At 40.4% G+C, this 25,979-nt stretch overlaps 1 protein-coding gene across 6 annotated transcripts in view; it reads right to left on the bottom strand.

Moving 5' to 3' along the window:
* Positions 1 to 9,384: 9,384 nt before the first annotated feature.
* The window catches only part of SEC22A (SEC22 homolog A, vesicle trafficking protein), a 72,847-nt gene continuing 56,252 nt past the window's right edge, over positions 9,385 to 25,979 (bottom strand). For all 6 annotated transcript variants that reach the window (XM_036119888.2, XM_078066735.1, XM_078066727.1 and 3 more), the window contains 2 exons: positions 21,854 to 21,919; positions 9,385 to 11,716 (listed from right to left, as the gene is read on the bottom strand). In XM_036119888.2, coding sequence (XP_035975781.1) covers positions 11,516 to 11,716; positions 21,854 to 21,919 — 267 coding nt within the window. In that variant the 3' untranslated portion in view covers positions 9,385 to 11,515. The remainder of the gene's footprint in view (positions 11,717 to 21,853; positions 21,920 to 25,979) is intronic.

The raw sequence follows: 25,979 nt of genomic DNA, 5'->3' as shown, positions 1-25,979 counted from the left end.
TCAACGTCCAAAGGGCAAAGCTAGCAGAAATGTTGTTTTGTCTGCTTTTTGTTTGTTTTGGGGGGAGGGGGCAGTTAAATAATATATAGGAAAAAATTATTTCTTATACCCTACAAGGGTATAAAATGGAAATGGGCATGAAAGTGAAAAACGATTATCACAGAGATATTCAAACAGAATCCTTGGGTTCTGTGCCCAGATCTTTCTGTTGCTTCTCAGGGCAGAATTCTTCTCACCTCCAACACGAGCCTGAAGGAGGGGGGGCGCAGCTAAATACCAGCTGCGAGACGTCACTTTGATGCCCCCCTGCACCGCCTCTCACTGCACCCTAGCGCCGGCCTCCCCGTTCCACACACCATCTCTCACCCAGCTTGAGCACCTCTCTGAGAAGCAAAGCTCACAGACCTAAAACTGCCAGCCCAAGTCTGTCCACGCTTTTGCTGCTCCATCCTTTGAGTTCTGCATCGCTCCCCCCTTTGCATCTGTTGGGCGGGCTGGCTTTCTCCATGGTGGTGGTCTCAAGTCCCCTGCCCCTCCGTAGTGCCCGCCAGTGGTGCCAGGTGTTAATTTTGCTTCCAACCTGAGTAACGTAAGTGTGCTGAGTTCCTCCGGTGGTCCCCCCGTTGGTTACGGTCTCCTCGGCCTCTTGGGGGCCCATCCCTCCTATCCCAGCAGTGACTGGTGACACCGTGCAGTGCTAGCTCTTCATTCCCTCCAAGGGTGTGCACTCTTTTTATTCCTGCTCTTGCAAAAACAGATACGATTATGATTTCCCATGGAAATTTAAAAAGTCTATTTAAATAATTTAACTATTAAACACTTTCACTGGTAACGTGTCCTGGTCTGATTTGCGGCTTGGGCCATGGGCCTGGTTCCAGTCCGAAGAACAGTGCACTCGGCCCTTGGTGGGGCACTGGGGAGGGAGCCCCAGAAGGCAGAGACCTACTCTGGGTGGGGAACGGTACACTGCTACGGAGAGAATGTTGGCTAAGGACCGCAGTCATTGTGGCAATCAGGTGAGAGGACATTCGTGTTCTTGGCAAGAGGTAGTTCACTGGACTGAGGAGAGGTACCAGGGTGCAGGAGGCTGAGGAATGAGGAGAGACACCAGGAGTGAAAGGGGACAAGGGATCAAGGATGGTACCAGAAAAGATCCAGGGGTGAGAAGAGGATGTTTTAAAACAGGTGAGCCAACCTTGTTTCTATGCTAAGGGGGGAAAGAAAGTAGAAAAGACAAGGACACAGATCCCGGAAGGGACCCAAGTAGCAGGGAGAGGAGGAGAGATGCTGGCTGGAAGCATACTGATTTGACCTGGATAGCTAATAACCATGCCTACCATCTATTGGACACTCCGTGTGGTCAGACACCGGGATAAGCACCATACAAACTTTATCTCATTTGTTCCTCCTGGCCACCACATGTCACTGATGGACACACACAGATTGAATTATTTGCCTAACTCACACAACTGGTAATTAAGAGATGAGATTCAAAGCAGGCCTGTCTGCTAAGCTCATGCAGGTAACTTCGTGAGTTGTCCTCCGTGCCCCAGGACGACTCTTACCTCGCTCGAGGAAAGGAAAGGTGGTAGAAAAGCAGTGCCTGCCTGCCACACCCATCAAATGCAGGTTCTATTTGGGTTCAGGAAATAAGACCAGGGGGCTTGGTGACGTGAAAATGAAGGAGCCAGGGAAAAAGACTTCACTGGGTTCATTGCAACAATGGCCACATGGGGGCATAGATATGGCAGTCCTGCTCATAGGCAGGCCCCCTGCTCCAAGGAATTGGGACAGCATTGGTGAGGATTCCACTGTCCATGGTGTAGGATGCAATTGTATAGAGCTCATGTTTGACTCTGAGAACTTTTCAGGCTAGGGTCCATCAATTAGAAAAGGAAACCAAATGAAAAGGCCAAGCTTTAGGGGCTGATTAGACTAAGGTAGCATGTCAGCTCCTGAAGAATCCCCACCCTGCTGTGACGAGTGGGGGGCAAGCCTGAGGCAGGCCCAGGAAACCGCGTGCACATATGTGCACACCCAGTGCACACCAGGGCAGCCAAGGAATGCAACTCAGACCTTCCATGAGCCCGACCCCTTCCCATCTCCATTGAGCTCATTTCAGAGAACACATCTGTTTCTCCCTTAGAGATTTATACTTTTTTGCAAAAGCATATCCATACCTGGGATGTTAATTAGCAAAACTCACTAGCAAAGACACCATTGATAGGTGTAGTGAGTTCCGGACAGCGCTTTAACATCCACTGACAGCAAAGACCGGACTTCAGCCAGCATGGTGATGACTGGATTGTAGAGCAGGGTTAGCAACATTGTGGGAAGGCACAGTGAAGCCTGGCGCACTGAGGAAGCTGAAGCTACATATTCACCAGGCAGTCGTGTTAAAGACTTTCAAAAATACATTTACAGAATTTTTCCAAAAGCAAGTATCACCTGAGTGGCATATAGTCAAATGATGCCCAGAGCTGTGGTTTTTACATGATAAAAATTATTTTCCGTCACGTTGCAACCTCACCACGAGTTGCTAATTAGCAGAAAGTGAGCCTCTAGAGCTTGGAAAAGATGCTGAGCCCGAATCACTGCGGGGCAGCACAGCATTCTCGGGCGCTGGGATGTACGATGCTCAGAAGGAAGGTGCCGAGCAGATCCTCGCCGCCACCTGAACAAGAGGAAGCAGTGGCAGGGACACACTGTGGAAAACCCACAGCTTTTCAATTTGTCTAAATCAAAACAATTCCTCACTGAAGACAACAAATGCTGTACAGATTGTTTCCTGAAGGAAGGGGCTGTTAGTCTGGGCCGTGCTGGCCGTGGCAAGGTACCACTTAGCGCAGGGGTCAGCAGGAGCGGGAAGGGCTGGTGTGATCTGTGGGGATAGGTCAGGGGAGGGCACAACAGACCGGAGAACACCATGCCCCCACACCGGGCCTTCGGACGAACTTCATCCAGTGTATAAAGAGCTTTCCCATACACGTTCTCACTTGTGCTTGCCCCCAGGCCCAGGAGGCAGTGGGAGAAAGGACGGGCGCATCTCCTAGGCTGCTCTGATCCTCCCAGGCAAAAGCTACGGCTCTAGCCCACAGGCACTTCTGCCCATTGTGCCTACCTGGCTGGGCACTCATGATCCTGCAGGGACAGAGGGCCTGCCACTTCTCAAGGTTGACAACAGATGAACTGAGGTCCACTTACTATACTACTATAGCTTTTCTTAGCCTTCCAGATTTTCAAAAAAGCCCTTTGGTGGGGTCCCCCCCCCCCGTCTTAGAATGAAAAAACATGGTATTTGCTGTCCTCTTCTTGCGTCTCTTTCCTTCCCACTGGCAGGGTCACTGCTTCTCAAGACAGACACAAAAACAAAGCCAAGTCAGGCCACTGGAATGGCTGACCTCCGAGGCTCCTTTCTCCTCTGGCATTCTCGGATTCTAAATATTTGTGGGACTCTGTCCAATCTTCAAGTGCCAGACCATAAGTATGGCACAAACATAAACACAATCGAATTAGGATTTTAAGATTTTAAAGCCGAAGGCAGACAAATGAGATAAGAAGCATCACACCAGGGGGGATCTGCGGGAAGGTCACCTGCAAGCCAAAGTGGCCAAGCCTTCGCTCAGGCCCCCCCCGGGCAGCGCACCAGCAGGAGCGGCCAGCGGCCTTGCCCACCACGGGCCCCGGGCCATGCAGTGCGGAGGGCCAGGTGCTCAGTCTCGGTTCACAGGCCCAGCAGGAGGGCCGGAAGGTGGGATGCAGGGGAAAGACAATAAAGAGAAGGAGGAGCATTGTCTAGGGCTGAGGGTAAAGTAGGCACCCTGTCCCCACTGGCCTACCAGCCCTACACCTCACCCACCCGTCTGTTTCTACTGAACGCAACGGAGCCACCCCCTCACTTGCTGAATGCATCTTCATCCTCAAGGCCCCTTTCCTATTGCTGGTCTATTAGGCCTGTGAATTAAAGAGTTTTCACTGGAGTCCATGAGGGGCCTCATCACTTTTTCTCCCTCTCAGCCAATTTCTAATTTAGACCTGCCTGGAATCTCTGGTTTGTCAGCATCTCTACTTTCCAATTTTGCAAAATTTGCTTCTGTGCTTTGACTTTGTCAGTTAGCTAGACTGGCACTTCCTGGCTCATGTGGGATTTTTTTTTTTTTTTTTTTTTTTGGAGGGCTGCATTTTGCATCAGACTAATCTTTTAAAAGCCATGTTGCATTTGCACTTTTTTTAAGAGTGCCTTGAGCTTCACATCCCCAGCACTATATGTTATTTCCGTATCGTGGGTTGGAGGCTGCTGGCTTCATTCTGCCACCCTCTGCTTCCCAGCAGAGCAGAGACCATGAGACCACACACACATGCACACTCACGAAGGCCCTTACACAGTGGTGGGCCCTAGGGCAGCCACCATTCAAGAGTACCCACTAGATCAGAGTGTTCAAAGCAAACAATGATGGGGCCACACTGAACAAGTGAGGTTCCCAGAGGCACCTTCCCCCTTGGACAGCGCTCCAGCGCCTGGGAGACCGTGGGGTCCTGGAGAGCGCAGTCTGCCGCTGCCAGGCTGTGTGACACCGGACGACGTCATCCTGCTCACTGACCTCAGATGGACTCTGTCAAGCTCACATAACGTGTACGGAAAGCACCTGATGTGCAGCAGGCGCCTGGCAAGCGTGAGTCTCTCCAATCCTTTCTCCTCCCTTGGATGCATCCTCACTGCCCTGCCCAGAAGTCTGCACCCACGGGCTTGCCAGGGCAGGCAACGTGCCTGCTAGACAGTTCAAGAGAATCCTCACTTAGCTGCTGATCTCTGAAAATTCTGTACAGTGACTTCTATTTAGGGGCATTTACAGCGTAAGAGACTTATTATCTTGAAAGTAGTAGTAACACCAACAAGACAGACCATAATGCTATGGACCATGCTGTCCTAGTACTCACTGTGCCAGGCTCTGTTCTAAGTACTCTATATTTATTGGCTCATTTAAATACTCATGGCAACACTTTGCCCAAGGTAGCTATTATCATCCCCACTTTACAGACGAGGAAATGGAGGCAAAGAGGTTACGTGGCTTGCAGAGGTCACAATGCTAGTACAAGGGAGAGCCAGGGAGTCGGACTCCAAATTCATAATCACTATTCAAAATTGCAAATAGTAAATGTTCTATTTTTCGTTTAGCGTCTTCAGATATAGGGACCATTTAATGCAGACTTTCCATAAAATTACTTTATATCAAAGAACCAATCGATTCTGTCCTTCAGTTAGAAAAAGTAAATGTTTGAGGGGCGCCTGGGTGCCTCAGTTAGTTAAGTGTCTGACTCTTGGTTTCAGCTTGGGTCATGGTCTTGGGAATCGTGGGATTGAGCCCCATGTCGGGCTCTGTGCTCAGTGGGGAGTCTGCTTGGGATTCTCTCTCTCCCTCTCCTCCCCTGCTTATGCGCTAAATAAATGATTCATAAAATGGGTCCTTAAAAAAAATTAAAAAGGGAAAGTAAATGTTTATAACAAATGAATCACCAGTGAAGCTTTAACATTCTACATCAAGAACCATTAATTCATGAGTTAGTCTTACTACAAAGACCAGACTGTAGAGCTCCTTGCCCTAAAATCTAAGGCGCGTTTAAGTTTCACCATACCTCCTGCAGCCACATGTCCCCCCATGTACCGTTATAGATGCAGGAATTTTAGGAAACTACTCAGTCTAGAAAATCCACACTGCAGGAGTTAGCACTGACCAATCTCTTATTTAAAAAGTAATGCAGATTACTTATATATACATTCCGACATATATTCCTTATATATTTCAACATACTTCCATTTTGTCTAGCTTAATATTACATGGTGGTTAAGAACATGAGTTCTGGGTAAGGCTGATCTGGATTAAAATCTTGGTGCCACCACATGAGCTAGATTGTGACTGAGGTCAAGTCCTTAAACCTCTTTAGGCCTCAGATGCTTCGTCTATAAAAAAGAGAGCCTACAGAAAGGCTTTCTGGGAGGATGATGTGCTTATCATACACAGTGCCATTTCCCCTCCATGTCGGCTTTGTCTGTTCTCACTGCTGCCAGAACAGTAAGAGCCCAGTGGTTGTCGGGAACACGCACACAAACTCACAAGGAATATTCTTCCTGAGATTCTGTGGCACAGAAATGACCCCAACTTTTGAATCATTTAAGCCTGAATCTCAGGTTTGAACGTGAAGTTTCCTCAGGTGAACTTGAGAGAGTGCTAGCCCATCCCCCAGGCTGCCATGAGGATTAACCATGTCAGAGGACCTAGGCCTGGCCCGCAGACGGCGCTAAGAATCCGTATCATTAGTCCCGGCACTGGAGGAATTCAAAGTAGAAGGCCACGTACTGTTTGCTCGCCTTTAGGCAGGGTCCTCGACAACCCAGCCTCACAGAAGAGCACTGGCACAAAGCCGGCAAACCATCAGGGCAGAGCTGGGGAGGGGCCGCCGGGACCGAATGGGAGAGAGCAATGCTGAGCCCTGCTTCCTACTCAGACGGAGCCTGACGGCCTTCCAGGCACTGACACTCGCGCGCTACGCCGTGGGATGCGGGAGCCGAGCGCAAACAGGACCCGTGTGTAAGGTGGGGCTGAGAATACGGTCTGTTACCAAGGGAAGAGCAGGCACAATCCGTAAGGCTAGGCTACTGATTTCAGGAACTCTCTGAGAGCTAAGCCTGTTCTCTCCTTGAGTTTCCTACAGTCTCCGCTGTGCTAAGTGAGACTATTTATTACACACCAGCACTGCCAACGCAGAAGAAAACACGTACACACGACAACAGCAATCACTGTTCACGGGCGAGGAGGATACCAGCCGCATGGCTCGCAACCACACAGTGCTTCAACACTGTGACTGCACCTGTGAAATAAGTCATCGAGAGAGCCTGGCCACTCAAGGGAGAGGTTTCAGTAGTGGCAGCCACAGTTGCTCTTTGAAAAGTTCACTGCTCCAGCGGGAGGCTGCGATACGCCAGCATTCAACAGCAGTCCCAGAGCACCGATGAGACGACCGGACACCCCCAGCCCGCATCAACAGAACCACTCGAGTTTCAATTCTCAGCCAACACAGCCTTTACAACACAAACTCATTCATCACCCTTGGAGTAACTTTTAGGTAGCATGTTACTAAAGCCAATTAAAACTAAAAATCAGGTTTGATCAGCATTTCCTTAGAGCTGCTGAAGCAGAAAAACACAAAGAAGGCTTGCCCACAGACAAAGATGGCAGCCCTGAGGAGTCACCTACAACTGGTGGTAAGGCCAAGTGCTCAACTCGATCCGCGTGCTGGCTTCTTTGGAAGTACAGTTGATCCTTGAACAACACAGGCTTGAGCTGTGCAGAGCCACTTACATGTGGACTTTTTTATAATTACAGTATTACAAATGCATTTTTCTTAAGATTTTTAAAAAATTTTCTCTTACTTTATTATAAGAATACAGGATATTATACATATAACATATAAAATATGTGCTAATTGCTTATCAGTAAGGCTTCCAGTAAGCTGTAGGCTATTAGTAGTTAAGTAGTCATATATAGATTTTTGACCGCACGAGGAGGGGTTGGTGCCCCTAACCCCTGCACTTGATGTTCGAGGTCAACTGCAATTTATTCGTTCTTTTACTACATACTCCATGATAGCTCTAACTTTTAAAATGAAAAGTTTCTTAAAATAAAAATCACTCACATACGCGCACGCGCGTTCTGTTGTATCTCTTGGAAATCCAACAGCTCAGAGTGGGGTCCCCAGTTTCCTTAGTAAAACTTTTGGAATAAAGGCCAAGCAACTCCCTTTTTGGTGGGCCGCTAATCTGAGCAGGAAGCACTTCCGTGACACGGAGGTGAGGCTCATACAACAAATGTGGTCCGTGGAGCCTTGACAAATCAAATCTAATGAGATTCCAGACATGGCCTAACAGAAATGGAGCCAGACATTTGTCCAGACTAGGTTCTACTATGAAAAAGACCACAATTAATACAAAATAAATGTGCTAATCCAGGGACAGCACATTCACTTTATATAAATAATAAAATTACAAAATTAGGTAAAGGTTCTCCATGTCTCCAGACATTTGTCTCAAATGGATTTTCAAGCTTTAACACATACCTAATTTTAGCTTAGGATAAGAATTTTTCCTAATGGAAACAAAATCCTCTATTAACCACACCAAAAATTCTTAAATGTACCTCTGAAAGCTGGTACAAGTTGAGGATTCAAGGCACAATCACAATATGCAAATGTCTAAAACAGCTGAGGCTTCTGTTCATTTTAACATTTCACAGGAGCCCCAAGTGTCAACATTTTTACGAGAATCCCTCAGGAAGAAGTCCCCCTGAGGAAGTGGTGTACTCTGATTTACAGAGCAAGCTAGTGCGATGCAAAACTTGTTGCCCTTCTTCTAAGCCGTGACTTGCACGAAGTTCAAGAGTCAAATTTTACACTTGATAACAGCAACATGTTCCCTTTTCCTTTCATTTTCACTGATCTTGTTTTTCTCCCTTTCTGTTCATATTATTACCATTGCTGTATAGGTCTTATTTTGGTATCGTGCTTCAAGTTCTTTTGGGAAAGAGGCCAGGTATAAATACATTTCAAATACAGACCAAAAAAGCAAGCAAATATTGTAATTATTTTTAGGATATAAAAGACAGCATCTATGCCTTCACAGCACACCTTAATAAAAAAGCAGTATTTCTGAATTACCTTAATAGACACCTAGGTTTGACACTACCAGGCCTGAGCTCATTAAGTCCCCAATTCCCTGATTTTACCAAGAACAGGCCTATTCCCTGAGTACAACCTTAGTTATCTTCATCAGTTCCCACTCTGGTGAGGAAGAGCCCCAAAGCTAAGGGATAAGAAGTTGTATGTGCTTAGCTCTGTGACCCTAGATAAGTCATTAACATGTGACAAGAAAGCAACTGGGGCGCTTGGGTGGCTCAGTTGTTAAGGGTCTGCCTTTGGCTTGGGTCATGATCCCAGGGTCCTGAGATTGAGCCCCGCATCGGGCTCCCTGCTCGGCGGAGAGCCTGCTTCTCCCTCTCCCACTCCCCCTACTTGGGTTCCCTCTCTCGCTGTGTCTCTCTCTGTCAAATAAATAAATAAAATCTTAAAAAAAAAAAAAGGCAACTAATTCTCCTACACTACAAAACTCATTATAATTAGGTAAATGCAGACTTGTTCTTAAAAGTATAGTATAAATGGAAGATATTACTATCATACATACATATTAGAAGCCTAATGAGCTTAAGAACTTTACACTCATGGCAAAAATTTTTCATTCCAAATTCATAATAGTTTCTTTGGCAACAACATGATAGAGGCAGAGAAGTCATATAAACACTCAGCGATGCAGACACCAAATAATGAAAGAAAGCATTTCTATACATAAACATTATTTATGCCTATTTTCATTTTTTACACTAAGATGTAAACATCCCATTATCCAAAATAGCGGTGAAAAAACAACAAAAACAAAAAACAAATTAAGCCTTTAAAGACAGCTGGTGAGTTTTAAAGTGTCCTTGCTGAATGATCCAAACACCAAACACTATAATTCAACAATTCAATAATATGGAGAACCAAACTGAACCAACTGGTAAGAGAGCTATAAAGTATCAATATAGAGCAAAATCGCAGAATGCTCCAACTTCTTGGTTAACTGGATATTTACAAGAAAACTCTTCTTGTTTTAACCATTAGTTCAGATAAATTTTTCTAAACTGAACCACTTCACTCTCCTGGCTCAGTAAGTACAAAATGCCAAACATAAATCAACTTTATTTTGCTGATTTAGGATCATGTAGTATATCTCTTGGGGTAGTTCTCAGAAAATACATAATTTCTGTGCGGTTTTGTTAGAGTCAGAAAACTGAAATGGAATTTCCTGTTTTAATTAAATCACTGATATTACAAGCTTATTGTCTTCCTTTTGCCTCATTCTCCTAAAAGGTTCTAGTTAAGCAAGATTTTACAGTTGCAGACATATCTGCATACACAGGTTCAGGCAAACATGGTGGTTCAATGACTTTACCACTCTGGATTCCTCTGCTTAATAAATACACTTAGTAACATGAATTATACGTAATGGGTTCACTGTCTTCTGGGTATCAAATTTTAGTACCTTATATATACTTTGCTTGGAATCTTTTCTTTCAAAACAAAAGAAAATCATTAATGAAGGTACCTTCCAAAACCAGGAGAGTTGCAGATTTTGCTAATGGAATCAAACTGTGCTTCCTATATTATTAATTCATAACTACCTGAACAACCTTTATAGTGTTATCAAAAAGCAAACAAATTCGCTAAGATACTAGGAGCTGAACTCCTCAAAGCCACAAAATAGTAAGAGCTGCTGGAAGAAGTTACCTTCTGATTCTCTCAGTACAGTTCAGTGTTTCCACAGAGCAGGACCCACACCACTGGTAGCACACAAGAGTATTTAAGGTGGTACACAACACGGAAGTAAATAATACAGAATCACAGTGAAAATGTCATTCCCTTTACAATTTTATCCTTCTGATAATTCCACAAAAAGCGCCCCATTTTGGTGCTGGGTAACATCTATCTCACTGCAACAAAGCAGCCTTCTTGGATTCAGAGCCTCGGGAGGCATTAGGATCTAGTTAGAATTTAATAACATCTTTTGTTTTATTTTGTAGTTATTCCTGCTAAATTGATGCTGGTTTTCCTCTCGGAGTAGAGATTAGTTTGTTTTTTGAACTATTTGAAGATTTAAAAGATAAATAGTAAGAAATAACAGTATAGGTAATACTCAAGTGATTGAAGTTTGGGGCACAATGGCTATATAATCTAACAAATCACATGTTTAAAAAGTAATTTCAAAAGGAACTACAAACATGGTCTAGAAAGGAAACATATGTTACTGTGTTTTCAATACTTGTGATGTTCTAGAGATAAGCTCAAAAAAGCCTTCTCCTATATCAAGTGATTTCCAGATAAGATTCAAGCAAAAATATAAAAGGAAAAAGAACCAATTCCACACCATCCTGGACTTCATAAACTCCTGGTACCAGAAATGTGCAAATAATCTGATATTTAGCAAGTTGTCTGAAACATAAACTCCACGGCATCTTTTTATTTAGGCTCTACTTATGCCTCACAAAGGCGAACCCAGGCTGCAGAGTTCCCGCTTGGTCCTCAGAGCATGTACCACACACATTTTTTGATTGAACTCTTCAGAAGGATTCAGGACCGCTGGCCAATTCTTCCGATGGCTTCTGACTGTTCTTCCACTGTCGTGGCCCTGTAGAGAGAAGTCTCCTCCTCCTCTGAACCGTCATCTCACGGCTAACATGAGGAGTCTGCCTAGCAGGTTCTGCACGCTCCCAGGCACGCCATGCTGACTTAAAACACACGGGATAGTTGGACAGAAAGAAAGCAGAGCTTCTCGAATGTGGTGAACAGTTTCTTCATCACAGTGGCAGTTAAGATATGCTCCCTCTTCCTTTTTCCCCGGAAGCCAGGGCAACATGTCTGAAGGATGGTGTCAGACATCATAATCAGGAGCCTTGCCCTGGGCTTGCCTGAGCCAGATCTGCAGTGTAACGAACGCCCCCACAGTCACATGAAAGAACAGCTGCCACAGGTTGCGCAGTTCATAGAGATACATGTTGCACAGACAGATTAAACCAAAAGTCAAAAAAGATTTGACATTCCGCCAGCTGGTGTAGTAGACAAGTAAATAACACTGTTCAAAATATAAAATGAAAGATGATTAGGGTTACAAGAAAAGAAATAGATGCTTCTACTATAAAATTTTAACAGGCCACAGAGTAAAATTTAAGAGTGGAATAAAGGGATTTTTCATCTACAGATAAGATAATGTAGCCTCTTCAAGACATTCAGCTATGAAAGCTCTACAGCTTGAAAGGAAAACAGATTTTTCCTTTTATGTTTGTCATTTGTCAAAAGACACAACACTTTGTATCACATTTAAAATGGAGTTACAACTGGATGACTCCCTTGCAAACAGGCTGAACACATTCCTCAAGGTGACAGGCAACTATGAAGCATTCTCAGGGTCTGAGGGGATTCCATCGCTCATTCTCACCCCAGAAAAGTACAAAAAACCTCAAACAAACCATAGCAAAATGGTCTCATATAATCTGAGTCTGCATATTAATGAAATCCACAAATATTTACTGATCCCCCATTAAGTGCCTAGGAACTAATAAGCAAGGTAGAGTATCTGAGTGAATATCTGAGGTAGAATTCATTCAACAGATGTTTATTGAGGGCCAGCCACAAGTTAGGCATTGTTCTTTAGCTTCCAGTAAACAAATAAAGCCCTTGCTCACATGGAGCTTAAATTCTAATGGAGGGAGAAAGATTATATATATAAAAGATCATATATATGTATATAAAATACCAAATAGTTATGTCTTAAAAGATGGAACAAGGGGACAGAGAATGTACTAAGTGCTATTTTAGAAAATATAATAAAGAAACTACCCCCCACAAGCCCCAAATCCTGGCATTCACCTTTTCCTCCTTTTTTTTTCTCCACAATATAACTATAAACACACTTTAAAAATATGCTTGTTTTGTTATATATATATATATTCTTCCAATAGGATCTAAGCTTCATGAAAGGAGAGATTTTTTACTGTCTTGTTCACTCATTTCTCCAGGGCCCAGAACAGTGCATGGCACACAGTAAGTGCTCAATAAAAATTTGTTGAATGAATGAACTGTTTTCCAGAAGGTATCTAAAATTCACAATCTGTTAAATATAGGAATTATATGTGATTACAGTCTTAAGAAAGAAGCAGAGGTCTTTGTGTGAAATTCTATCCAGGCTTCAGTACAGGAAAGACTTTAAGGTGTTTGCAACAATGCAGAAAGAACGTGGAAATGTTCTCTTAAATCTTTTTACTTCTTATACAAATTAGGACTTTGCTTACTTAAAAAGAAGACTGCTATCCAAGCAAAATGAACTGTAAGGACTTATTTTGACTGATTTTCATTGTGTAAAAAAAGTTGGAAAAATAATTTTTCCTTTTGAAATAATTTTAGACCTAGAAAAGAGTTGTAAAAATTGTAGAGTTTTTTTTTTTAAAGATTTTATTTGACAGAGAGAGAGACGCAGCGAGAGAGGGAACATAAGCAGGGGGAGTGGGAGAGGGAGAAGCAGGCTTCCCGTCGAGCAGGGAGCCCGATGCGGGGCTCGATCCCAGGACCCTGGGATCATGACCTGAGCTGAAGGCAGATGCTTAACAACTGAGCCACCCAGGCACCCCAAATTGTAGAGTTCTTATACATCCTTCACCCTGCTCCCCCTAATGTTATCTTCTTGCATAACCACAGTATAATCATCAAACTACAAAATTAACATTGATACAATACTGTAGACTAATCTACAGACTTTATTGGAATTTTGCCAGTTGTCCTAAGGCTCTTTTTCTGATCCAGAATCCAATCCAGGATTCCCTATTGCATTTAGCTGTTATATCTCTTCAAATCTGTTATAGTTCCTCAAGTCTGTTTTTCATGACCTTGACAGTCTGAAGAATATCAGTCAGTTATTTTGTAGACTGCCCCTTAATTTTGGTTTGCCTGATATTGTCTCAAGACTGAAGTGAGGACATGCAGTTTGGGCAAGAATACCACAGAGCTGATGTGCAGTATGTCTTACAACTGGTGATGTTAACTTTGATCTCTTGGTAAGGTGGTGTCTGACAGGTTTCTCCACTGTGAAGTAACTATTTTTCCCTTTGTAGTTAGTAAGTTGTCTTGTGGGAGGAGAAATAAAGACATTCTCAGGTGAAAGACTAACAGAATTTGACATCTACAGATACACCTTAAAAGAATGGCTAAAGGAAGATCTCTAAGCAGAAAGGAAACAATAAAAGAAGAAACCCTGGAACACTGAGAAAGCAAAAAGAACAGTCAGCAAGGGGCGTGAAGCCTGCTTGGGATTCTCTCTCCTTCTCCCTCTGCCCCTCCTTCCCAATCTTGTGCACACGTGTATACTCTCTCTCTCAAAAAAAAAAAAAAAAAAAAAAAAAAAAAACTATGCAAAGAAATAAACTCAAAAACACTACAGATAAATCAAAATGGAGTTCTACAAAATGTTCAAGTAACCCACAGAAAGAAAACATAAAAATGAAAACCAGAAAACAAAAAATAAGATGGCAAACTTAAACCCTAATATATTAATGTTACATTAAATGTAATGGCCTAAATACAACAATTAAAAAACAGAGATCAGCAGAATGGATTAAAAACAGCTTTTAAACTGTCTACAAGAAACTCACGTCAACTGATACAGGCAAGGTGAAAGTAAAAAGATGGAGAATATATTATGCAAACATTAAACAGAAGAAAGCAGAAATGGCTATATTAATATCAGATAAATATATTTCCAAAAAAGAACGGGCTAGAGAGGGATATCATTATATAAGATATTATATAATGATATATAGTGATAAATGGATCAGTCCACTAAGAAGGCAATATATCCTAAATGCATATGAGCCAAACAACAAAGCTACAAAAACTGATAGAACTGAAATGAGAAACATACCAATCCACAATCATAGTTGAAAACTTCCAATACTCCTCTCTCAACTGATAGAACTAGACAGAAAATCAACAAGGATACAGAAAAACTGAACATCAACCGTCGCAACCTAATTGACATTTATAGAGCACTTACTCAGCTACAGTAGAATACACATTCTGTTTAAGTGCTCATGGAACATATACCAAGACAGACCATATTCTGAGCCACAAAATAAATTACAACAAATTTAAAAGAACTGAAATCACACAGAGTGTTTTCCAACCACAATGGAATCAAACTAGGTATCAATAATGAAAAGAAAACCGGAAAATCTCCAAACTCTTGGACGCAAAACACAATTCCAAATAATCCATAATCCATAGGTCAAAGAGGAAGCCACAGGAAAAAAATTTTTAAATACACTGAATTAAATGAAAATAAAATGCAACATATCAGCCAATGGAAAGAGCCAAATATCAATTGACTGATGAATGGATAAAGATGACATGAGGTGTGTGTGTATCCCATTTTATATATATATATTCATTCCATTATATATATATATTCCACTATATTCCAATATATATATTCCATTATATATATATTCTATTATATTCCTATATATATTCCATTATGTGTATGTAATATTCCATTTTTATATATATATAAATTTAAATATATGTGTGTGTGTGTATATATATATATATATTTACAATGGAATATTACTCAGCCTTAAAAAAAGAACGAAATCTGACCATTTGCAATGACATGGAGGGAGCCAGAAAGTATTATGCTAAGCAAAATAAGTCAGAGAAAGGCAAATACCGTATGATCTCATTCATATGTAGAATTTAAGCAACAAAATAGAAGAGATGGAGGGGGTGAAGAGAGGCAAACTGGGAAACAAGACTCTTAACCACAGAGAACAAACTGAGGGTTGCTGGAAGGGAGGTGGGCAGAGGGACGGGTGAAATAGGTGATGGGTATTAAGGAGGGAACTTATTGTGATGAGCACTGGGTGTTGTATTTAAGTGACGAATCACTAAATTCTACACCTGAAACTAATATTACACTATGTTAACTAACTGGAATTTAATAATAACTTGGAAAGAAAAAAAATGAAAAAAATGCAACATATCAAAATTTATGGGACACAGATAATAAAGTGCTCAAAGAGAGAAATGTATAACGCTAAAAGTATATATTACAAGAGAAAAATTCAAATCAATTATCAAAGCTCCCATCTCAAGAACCTAGAACAAGAGCCAAATAAACCCAAAGCAAGCAAGAAGGAAATAATAAAGAGCAGAAATCAGTAAAAAATTAAATATATGAAAAAACAAAACAAAGAGCAGGTTCTTTGAAGAGATCAATGAAATTAACAAGGAAGTCTGACAAAGAAAAAGAGCAGATACAAATTACCAATATGAGGAATGAAGTAGAGGATATCACTACAGATCATACAGACACCAAAAAGAGAGATAGTAAGGGGATACTACAACCAACTCTACACACATAAACTTGGTAAGATGAAATAGACCACTTCCTCATAAAATACAAACTATCATAATTCACGTATTATGAGAAAGATAATTTGAGTAACTGTAACTATTAAGAAAATGGAACTTAATACAGATTATATAGTCACAGTAATCAATACTATGTGGTACTGGCAGAGAGACTAGTACATAGATCAATAAAACAGAATACAAAACTCAGAAATAGACTTACACAAATATGTCCAACTGATGTTTGACAAAGATGCAAAAGCAATTCAGGGGAAAAAAAAGCCTTTTCAAAAAATGGAGCAAGTGGCCATTCATTCACAAGCAAACAAAACAAAACAACACAAAACCAAAAAAACCAAAACTCAAAACCAAAAACACAAAAACCCCTCAATCTAATCATCTAAGTCTCACATTTCATACAACCTTATACAAAATTTAATTAAAAATGGATCACGATTTTCAAAGGTGTTTTTTTATAATTTTTTTTATTATGTTAGTCACCATACAGTACATCATTAGTTTTTGATGTAGTGTTCCATGATTCATTGTTTGCGTATAACACCCAGTGCTCCATGCAATACATGCCCTCTTTAATACCCATCACCAGGCTCACCCATCCCCTGTCCCCCTCTAAAACCCTCAGTTTGATTCCCGGAGTCCATAGTCTCTCATGGTTCGTCTCCCCCTGTGATTTCCCCCCTTCATTTTCCCCTTCCTTCTCCTAATGTCCGCCAGGCTATAGCTGATGCCAGAGCATTTATCTAAAGACAGTCTCTTTGGAGTCTCTGGCCAGTGCTAGGATGACTTCCTGCCTGGAAACAAGACAGGAAAGTGCTGGAAGGGGTGCATGCCAAAAGGGCTGGGGCCTGAAAGCAGTAGGGCTCAGTTAGTGAAACCACCAGAGTCAGCTAGGGAGCTTTAGAGAACACATCAGTGCTGTCCTGCCTTAGACCAATTAAATTCTAAACCTCTGAGCAGGGTGGGAGAAGGAAGAGAGCAAGCAGTTATATTTTTTAAAGCTCCCCAAATGCTTATAATAGGTAGCCAGGGTTGAGAACCCCACCATTCCAGGGCTTCCTTTAACTTGCTTCTGCCACTGGACTGGGCCTCCTCATGAGAGGCTTCCGGAAAGAACAGGGGAAAGAAGAGGACATTGCCCAGGAACCTGCTCCTCATAGCACCCTCCTCAGGAGTTGGCCAGGGCTTTCCCTCTGCTCAGCACTTGGCAGAAACCAAGTGGGAAGAGAAAAGAAGATTATGGTTAGCATTGCCTGCCCTCACAGAGCTCTCAAAACAGCTGGGGAGTCCATATTAGCACATGAGAAATGGTGGCAGAACCGTGAGGCATTAGGCTGCAGCCAGGGTTAAAAGGACAGAGTCTGAGAGTTCCACCAGGGCGGGGGTGGGGTGGGGGGCAGGAGGTCGACATGGAGGAGATAGAGCCTCCTAAAGATGTGTAAGAGAGGGGCCCAAAGGGAGTACGAGGAAGGCAGTTATGAGAACAGTGCACAGAATGAGCAGAGTCACAGAAAAGGCCTGGGGTGGCACAGTGACGAGACCACTCTAGGGTGCAGGATGTCCCTGGAGAGTAGCAGGAAATCCACTTCGATGATTTAAGTAGAGTGGGGCCAAATTATGGAGGGCTGATGTACTAGCCTGAGTAATGTAAGCATCATACGGTAGAGACTACAAAGATACTGTGGAGTCTTGAGTAATGATAGTGTTTTCCAGTAATCTAACAGAGTATTCGAGGAAACCAGAGGTGGCAAGACTGAGTAATACAACAATCCCAATGTGAAAGACAAATAAAGGCCTATGTGGTCACTGTGGAAGCACAAAGAAAAAGAATAAATCCTAGAAATAGGTTTACATTCTAAATAAATAAACAAATAAAAATGGATCATGAACTTTAATGTAAAACATAAAACTAAAACTTTTAGAAGAAAACAAAGGAGAGAATCTTCAGGGTCCAGGAGTAGGCAAAGAGTTCTTAGACTTGAATCAATGGAATAATAATGGTGACAGATGGTAGTTGCATTATGGTGAGCACAGCATAAGGTGTAAACTTGTGGAATCACTATGTTCACACCTGAAACTAGTTAACACTATGTGTCAACTATACTTCAATTAAAAAAAAAGTTCTTAGACTTGATACCACAAACATATTCCATAAAAGAAAGAAGTGATAAAATGAACTTTATCAAAATTAAAAACTTTTGGGCACCTGGGTGGCTCAGTTGGTTAAGCGACTGCCTTCGGCTCAGGTCATGATCCTGGAGTCCCGGGATCGAGTCCCGCATCGGGCTCCTTGCTCAGCGAGGAGTCTGCTTCTCCCTCTGACCCTCCCCCCCATGCTCGCTCTCTCTCTCTCTCTCATTCTCTCTCAAATAAATAAATAAAATCTTTAAAAAAAAAAAAATTAAAAACTTTTGCTCTGCAAAAGACCTGGTTCAGAGGATGAAAAGACAAGCTACAGACTGGGACAAGATACTTGCAAATTACATTTCTGACATGGGCTAGATGGCTAGAACTCTCAAACCTGACAGTAAAAACCAAATGATCCAATTAGAAAATAGGCAAAAGACATGAAAAGACATTTCACCCAAGAGGACACATAGGTAACAAATAAGTACATGAAACAATGCTCAACATTATTAGCCATTAGGGAAATGCAAATTAAAACCAATATGAGGGATCACTACACACCTATCAGAATGGCTAAAATAAAAAATAGTGATAACAACAAATGCTGGAGAGCATATGGAGAAACTGGATCACTCACACAATGCTGGTGTGCGTGATGTAAAATGTAAAATGTGTATGTAAAATGGAATGCCACTCTGGAGAACTGGTTCTGTTTCAATAAAACTAAGCATGCAACTACTACAAGACCTAGCAATTGCACTCCTGAGCATTTATCTCAGAGAAACGAAGACTTATGTTCACACAGAAACCTGTACATGAATGTTTATAGCAGCTTTATTTATAATAGCCCCAAATTGGAAACAACCCAGATGCCCTTCAATGGGTGAATGATTAAACAAACTGTGCTACATCCATACCCTGGAATACCATTTAGCAACAAAAAGGAACAAACCATTGATGTATGCAACAACCTGGATAAATCTCCAGAGAATTATACTGAGCAAAACAGTGCCAATCACAAAAAGTTCATACTATATGGTTCCCTTTATATAACATTACTTAAAATGAGGAAATTTTAGAAATGGAGAACACATTAGTGGTTGCCAGAGATGAAGGGGCAGGAGGGAAGTGGATGTAGCTCTAAAAGGGCAACTTCAAAGGGGTGCTTGTGGCAGTAAGAATGTTCTATATCTTGCCCCCATTGACATCAATATCCTGGCTGAGATAATGTATTATAGTTGTGCAAGATAGTACTACTGGGGGAAACCCAGGTAAAGGTTATATATCTCTCTTACAACAATCACAATTACCTCAAAATAAAAAGTTTATTAGGAAAAACAACTGTATACTCACATATGTGTCTGCAACTTACTTTATAAACTAATAAACATGCTATAGGCATGTACATACAAAAAGAGAGTGAGATATAGAAAGTGTTGCAAAATGTTAATAATTGGTGGCTCTAAGTGTACTCGTCTTTCAACTTTTCTGGAAGTCTGAGAGTTTTCAAAATAAAGCACTGAGGGGAAAAAAGAACAGTCTCTAGTTTCTAGATCCTTTGATTTCCTCTTTCAAATGTTCCATAGCAAGATTACTCGTATTTGGCTGAGCTCTGCGTGTCCCTAAGTACCCACAGCCTGGAGAAAAAGACAACAAACTATGTAGCCTTAGCCTCTGAGGACTGATCTAAAGGGGATTAAAAAACACTCTGACAACTGGAGACGGAGCATGTTATAGGGTAAAATATAATCACGTATGTTTTATTGTGGAAAAAGCCAGCATTATTATCACTCTGCTCAGCATATTTGGAAAGCATGCAGTTTCATGCCTGTCAATAAGAAAACTGGCTTTTTGCTTTTCTTTTTTAAAGCATGAATCCATTCAACTTCTCTCAAGTACAAGAACCCCTGAGTGACAGCACTCCTCTGAGAACTCTCTTCAGCTGTTCTGGGGAAGGCAGCAGAGGTGTGTTATCTCTCTAAACAACAGCACTGATCTGGAGTCCTGCAGACCGGGGCTTGAGCCGCTGACTGCACGAACTGGCTAGATGGGCCTCAGTGAAAAATGGCAATCATAAAGACTAACGTGGGATTTCCTGTGAGGATTTCCCGGGCACACGGAATATAAAGGGCTTAGCACACACTAAGAGTGCAATACAGTTTGCTATTATAAGTAGTCTTTAAAATTATTTCATTAAGGCTCTTTGATAAAAAGTAATTTTTAAAATATAAATAAATAAATGAATAAAATCATTTCATTAAAGCCAAGCAGCCAAAAGTACATTTTACAAGAACTCCTCATAAAATTATTTTAAAGTTAACATTTACCTCATATTGTTTTAGAATCATATGAAATAATGCATATGTTATAAAATTATAATTTTATAGCTTTATAGAAATTATACAAATATAGGAATTGTGCTTACAAATAGCATAATATAGTGGAATGAATACAATATTTAAAATCAGAAGACCCAGAGTTAAGTCCTGACTCTACCGCTTACTGGGCCATGTGCTTTCTGGATAGTACTCAAACTGCCTCAGATTTCTCATTTTCAAAAATGAGATAATATCCTCTATGTGATAGAACTGTAGAGATTAAAGTTTAAAATCTACACAAGAATACTACATAAAATTAAAGCACTTGTGACATTAACAAGTACAAGTGTTCACATTTCCTGCATGAAATGTCATTCATTATAATTAAATCTGTCAAAGTGTGCAGAAAATTTCTAAATACAAATGATTAAGAAAAATTAGGGGCTTTTAAAAAACAGGGCCACTTGAAAGTAAAATCTCTAATCTATCTTTACATAAAGTCAAATGCATATATTCAAAGTATTTCACTAGAGACTTCTACTGAGTTTTTTGGTAGCCTTATGTTTGCAGTCCTGAATCTAACACTCTTTCTAAGCAAGCCAGAGAAATGTGTCGCTTACAAAAGTTAGGTCAAAAGGTATTGCTTGCTGTACCATGTTTCAGCAAAGACATTCCTCAGTTTGAGTTACTGGCATGGTTACCCCTCCCGTCCCTACAAATCTGTGCTTCCTGTCTTCTCAGGAATGCTAGTACCCATCTCCCTATCAACAGCTGCAAAGCCTCCTGGCTCTGTAAGTCTTCAAGTCCTAGTAGTCTTCCTCCTCAGTGTCATTCCCTCACCCCCGATCCCTACTGCCATTCTCAGAGTTCACTCTCACTGCCTTCTGCCTTAAGTAAAAGAATCACCTCCCAACTAATTTCCTTTCTTCTAATTTCTCTGCTCTGGCAATCCATCCTATTCCTCACTACTAAATTAAATATCCTAAAATCCTGCTTTTGCTGTTCCCTGTTCAAAGACTTTCCCAAAAGTACAAAATCCTCACGCTGAAGTATAAGCAGAGCACTGAGGCTCAATAATCAATCACCAAAAAATCTAGAAACAGCCTTTACCGCCACAGGCAGATGACATACTACCACTGAAACCTGGCACAGAAGAGTGTTAACATTAAGTACACTGGGATCTAGGTCCATTCAAAATAGAGATGTAGATCATAAAGCTAACAGAGGCTCAAAAGAGAGGCAAAGAACTCAGACATTATTTTTATTTATTTAAGTGCACAATTAAGAGAATTAATACCTGAAACAAACAATAATAGGCAAGTGTTTCTCAAAAATTGGAGAGAACCTACCTGGTAAAGGCAGGCTGCTGTTCCAAGGAAAAATGCAACAATGTAATTAAAATCTTCACCATCACTCTGCAAAAAACAAAATTAAAAATTACTTTTTTCCTGGTGGAAGCCCATTTCCAAAAATAATCCATCGATACGGCAATGTTTATGCACAAATGGTCAAATTTTTATCAAAATGGCATATAAAAATTCTCAAGAGTCCTAAAAGTTCCCAGGAGTGTGAGGTACAGAGACTACCAGTCTTCCTCTATATTTTGGCCCATCAATTTCATCTTACCCATGTGTGAAAGGTGAAATGAAAATGAAATCACTTATGTCGAGGGGTTTTAAAATGGTGTCAGAGGCCATCTCCTCTAGATTTACGCACGTCCTCACCTGATGAAACCATGAACTTTGAACTGGGCCAGACTACAAATATTCCAAGGACTCTGCCCGAACCCCTGCAATTTGCTACAGTAAGAGAATTTGCTTAGGGACAGCCTTAGCAACCAATTATATTCAGCCAAGATTAGTTTTCTGATGCCAACACCAAACAAAATTCTTTGTAAACAACACATACAAACATTCCTTTCTGTCTTCTTTAAACCCTTGATTTTGTACCCTAAAGGGACACAATTTGGGTTGCTACCCAATCTGTGCTCCCCAAGTTGCAATTCTGAGACCCCAAATAAAAGCTCTTGTTTTATTTCAGCTCTGCCTCTTTTCTTAGTCAACCCAAGAAAAGATGTAAGCCAATGGGAAAGTTTCAACATAAAGTAAAAAACCTCTCTTCTCTACTGGAAAAAAAAAAAAAACAACAACATACAAAAATGTACAACACCCCAGTGGCCTATAAAGTCAGTCCCGCTCACTAGGATCACCACTTGACTCAAATAAATATTGACAAACCTTACTATAAGGTAAGTACATCATTGAATCGTCCAATAAAGTAATTTGACATGATTAAAAAAAAAAAACAAAAACTGAAAAGTTACTGTCCACTAGAGTGTGCTAAATCCCAATGAGAACAGTCACACATGCTGTGCAAGAAAAACAGCCACCCAGAAGAAAAAGAGATACATCATACGCAGAATGTTTCTTTTCAAAGAAAACTAATGGAAAACTAACAGAAAACCCAAGTTTTTCTATTCTCTTTTGATTCTTCTTAAATATCTACATTAAATTTCTTTCAGTGTTTTATGAGGTAAAACATAAAGCCCAGGCAGGAGCATTACATTTGGCCCTTATTTTAGAAAAAATATCTTTACACAATGAAAATTTTCACAAGACATGGGAGTGTCTCTCATGACCATGTCTTCATGAAATAATATAGAGAAAATTCCTTTTCCACTTGCTTTGGGCAACAGAACTGACCATAAGGCAGAGGGAGAGTTGCTTATCTTAGTGAGATGATCTTAAAATAGGAACCATTAATCTGTCTGGGATGCTTAGGTCTGTTCTACCTCAGAGGCGCGGAAGGTCACGAAACCTTTCTAACTTTAATAAATCTAAGACTTTAAGTTCTGCTTGTTTTTTCTTAATCCTTTATTTTTTTAATGATTTTTTTTCTGATCATAAAAGCGTATGTTCATTGTACAGAATCCGGAAAACAGACTGTTACAAAGAAGAAATTCATATAGTCTATAATACCATAACCCTGGGATTATTACTAACCATTTCATGTATTTCCTTCCGATCTTTCGATACAAAAATATATGTACATTAAAAAAATGGAATCATACTTTTATATACTGCTTTTTAGTACTACACATTATATCATAAACACTTTCTCAAGATACTGAATATTCCTCAACTACATGATTTGTAGCGATTATATAACCTTTCACTGTGGGGATATACCACTGATTTAATTACCCTATAATTGGATATTGTTTTTTTCCCTTAATCTATAATATCACTTTATAACTCTCCTAATTGCCTTTGGAACACTTAAGAGCATGTTCCTGGAGTCAGTTCCAGACCTGGGTTCAAGTCTTTACTTACTATCTGTATGGTCTTGGACTATTTAACTTCAATTTCCTTTTTTAAAAAATAAAAGTTGTAGAGATTAAATAACATTTGCAAACACACAGAACGCTAACTGCACACAGTAAGTACTCATTCATTCACCAACTTCTCTCTCCCTGAGGTTACTGTCTGCATCATTTATCAGATAATTAGATTACCTTCTAGTATTGTTTAAACCTGTAGTATACTGGCCTTATCTTCTCAAGTAGACCCCAACCTTTCTTTTTTTTTTTTTAATTCAGGTATAATTGACATATAACATTATATCAGTTTCAGGTGCACACCATAACAATTCTTTATTTGTATATATTGCAAAATGATCAGCACAATAAATCTAGTTATCATCTGTCACCAAAGTTACAAAACTTTTTCTTGTGATGAGAACTTTTTAAGTTCTCTCTTAGCTATTTTCAATATACAACGCAATATTATTGACTATAATCACCATGTTGATGTTACATCCCCATAACTTATTTATCACTGGAAATTTGTACCTCTTGATCCCCTTCACCCATTTTGCCCACCCCCCCAATCCCACCACCCTAACCTTTCTTCAAGGCAGAAAATCAATCTTACTACTTGCATGAAACTGCACATAGTAGGAATTCAACAAATGCATGCCAAGTTGAATTGAGCTTAAAAAAATCTATTTCTACTTGCCAAAGATTGTCTATAAATATATTTTCCATTCAATAAATATTCATTAAACACTTAGGAGTCAGGTATTATATTACTAGACCTAGAACAGAAGACAACTAAATCCATATGAACTCAAGGAGCTTACTTTCTGATTAAGAAGACAGATATATTAACCAACAATTCCCATTCAAAGTGATAACTGATGGGACAGGTGTGTGTACAGGGTATAAAAGGAGACTACTGGAGACACATCTAATTCTGCCTGGAGAAAAAAAGAGTCAGAAAAGGTGTGCTTGAGGAAGTAAAGCTTAATCTGGGTCTTGAAGAATGAACTAGTGGAAAGGTAGAGAAGGTAGGGAGAGAATTCCAGGCAAAGGGAGTAGCACATACAGTCTCAAATAGGAAAGAGCCTAGGATGACTCCAAGTCTTCTTGTTAAGGAAACACTTGAATGATACCATTCACTAAGTTGGGAATACAGGAGGAAAAGTAGGTTTGAGAGCAGAAAAAAATGAGTTCATTTTGGACGTGCTATTTTGGAGGGGCCAGTGTGACATCCAAATAATTACATTTCATAGATTTAAGTCAGCTTCAGGAAAGAGTTGGATCTAGAGATCCTACTTTAGTCCTCTATTTAAACAGTTGCTAAATGAAGGCCTAGGACAATCAAACGTGAGTCTTAATTCTTGATTGGCTCCTAGAATGGAGAGAGAAAAAAAACTATATAAGATATTTAGTCAATTGTAGGAATTTGAATATGAATTTTATATTAGATAATACTGCACTGATCTTAAAAATCTTTGGTGTAATAAAGGTATTGTGATTATGTAGGAGAATTCCTAGTCCTTAAGGCATACATACTGAATAATTTTGAAATAAACTGTCATGATACCTATAATTTTACTTTCACATGATTCAGGAAAGAAAGAAAGAAAGAAAAAGAACAGTAAGTAGGTATACAGGTGGGTGCTAATTGTATTGTTTTTTAAATCTTTCTGTAAGTTTGAATTCTTCCAAAACAAAATGCAGTGGGAGGAAAGGGAAATACAAATTTTTTTTTAATGCTATGCAACCACTAAAATGAATGTAACAGATCTCCATACACTGATATAAAGTCATCTCCTACATATTGGCAGGTGGAAAAGATACAACTAAGTATGGAGTATACTGCCATTTATATAGAAACACTTTGAAAACAATTATATAAGTAAATATATAAATTTGTATGTACTAGCACATACACATTATCTCTCTAGGAGGATAACCCAGTGGTTGACTCTAGGGAAGAGAAATGGGAAAAGAATGACTTATTGTGACAACAGGCTTTGGAATTATAGGTTTTGAAACTGTAGGCATGTGCACACTTTACTGTGTGAGGATGTGTGGGTATGTGCACAGATTAACTTCTTTTAAAAAGGCCATCATGAGGGCGCCTGGGTGGCTCAGTTGTTAAGCGGCTGCCTTCGGCTCAGGTCATGATC

The sequence above is a fragment of the Halichoerus grypus genome, chromosome 1 (genome assembly GCF_964656455.1).
Source record: "Halichoerus grypus chromosome 1, mHalGry1.hap1.1, whole genome shotgun sequence".
Lineage (NCBI taxonomy): Eukaryota > Metazoa > Chordata > Mammalia > Carnivora > Phocidae > Halichoerus > Halichoerus grypus.
Note: the sequence above shows the minus strand (reverse complement) of the source record. Positions and strands in the feature narration are given on the sequence as shown.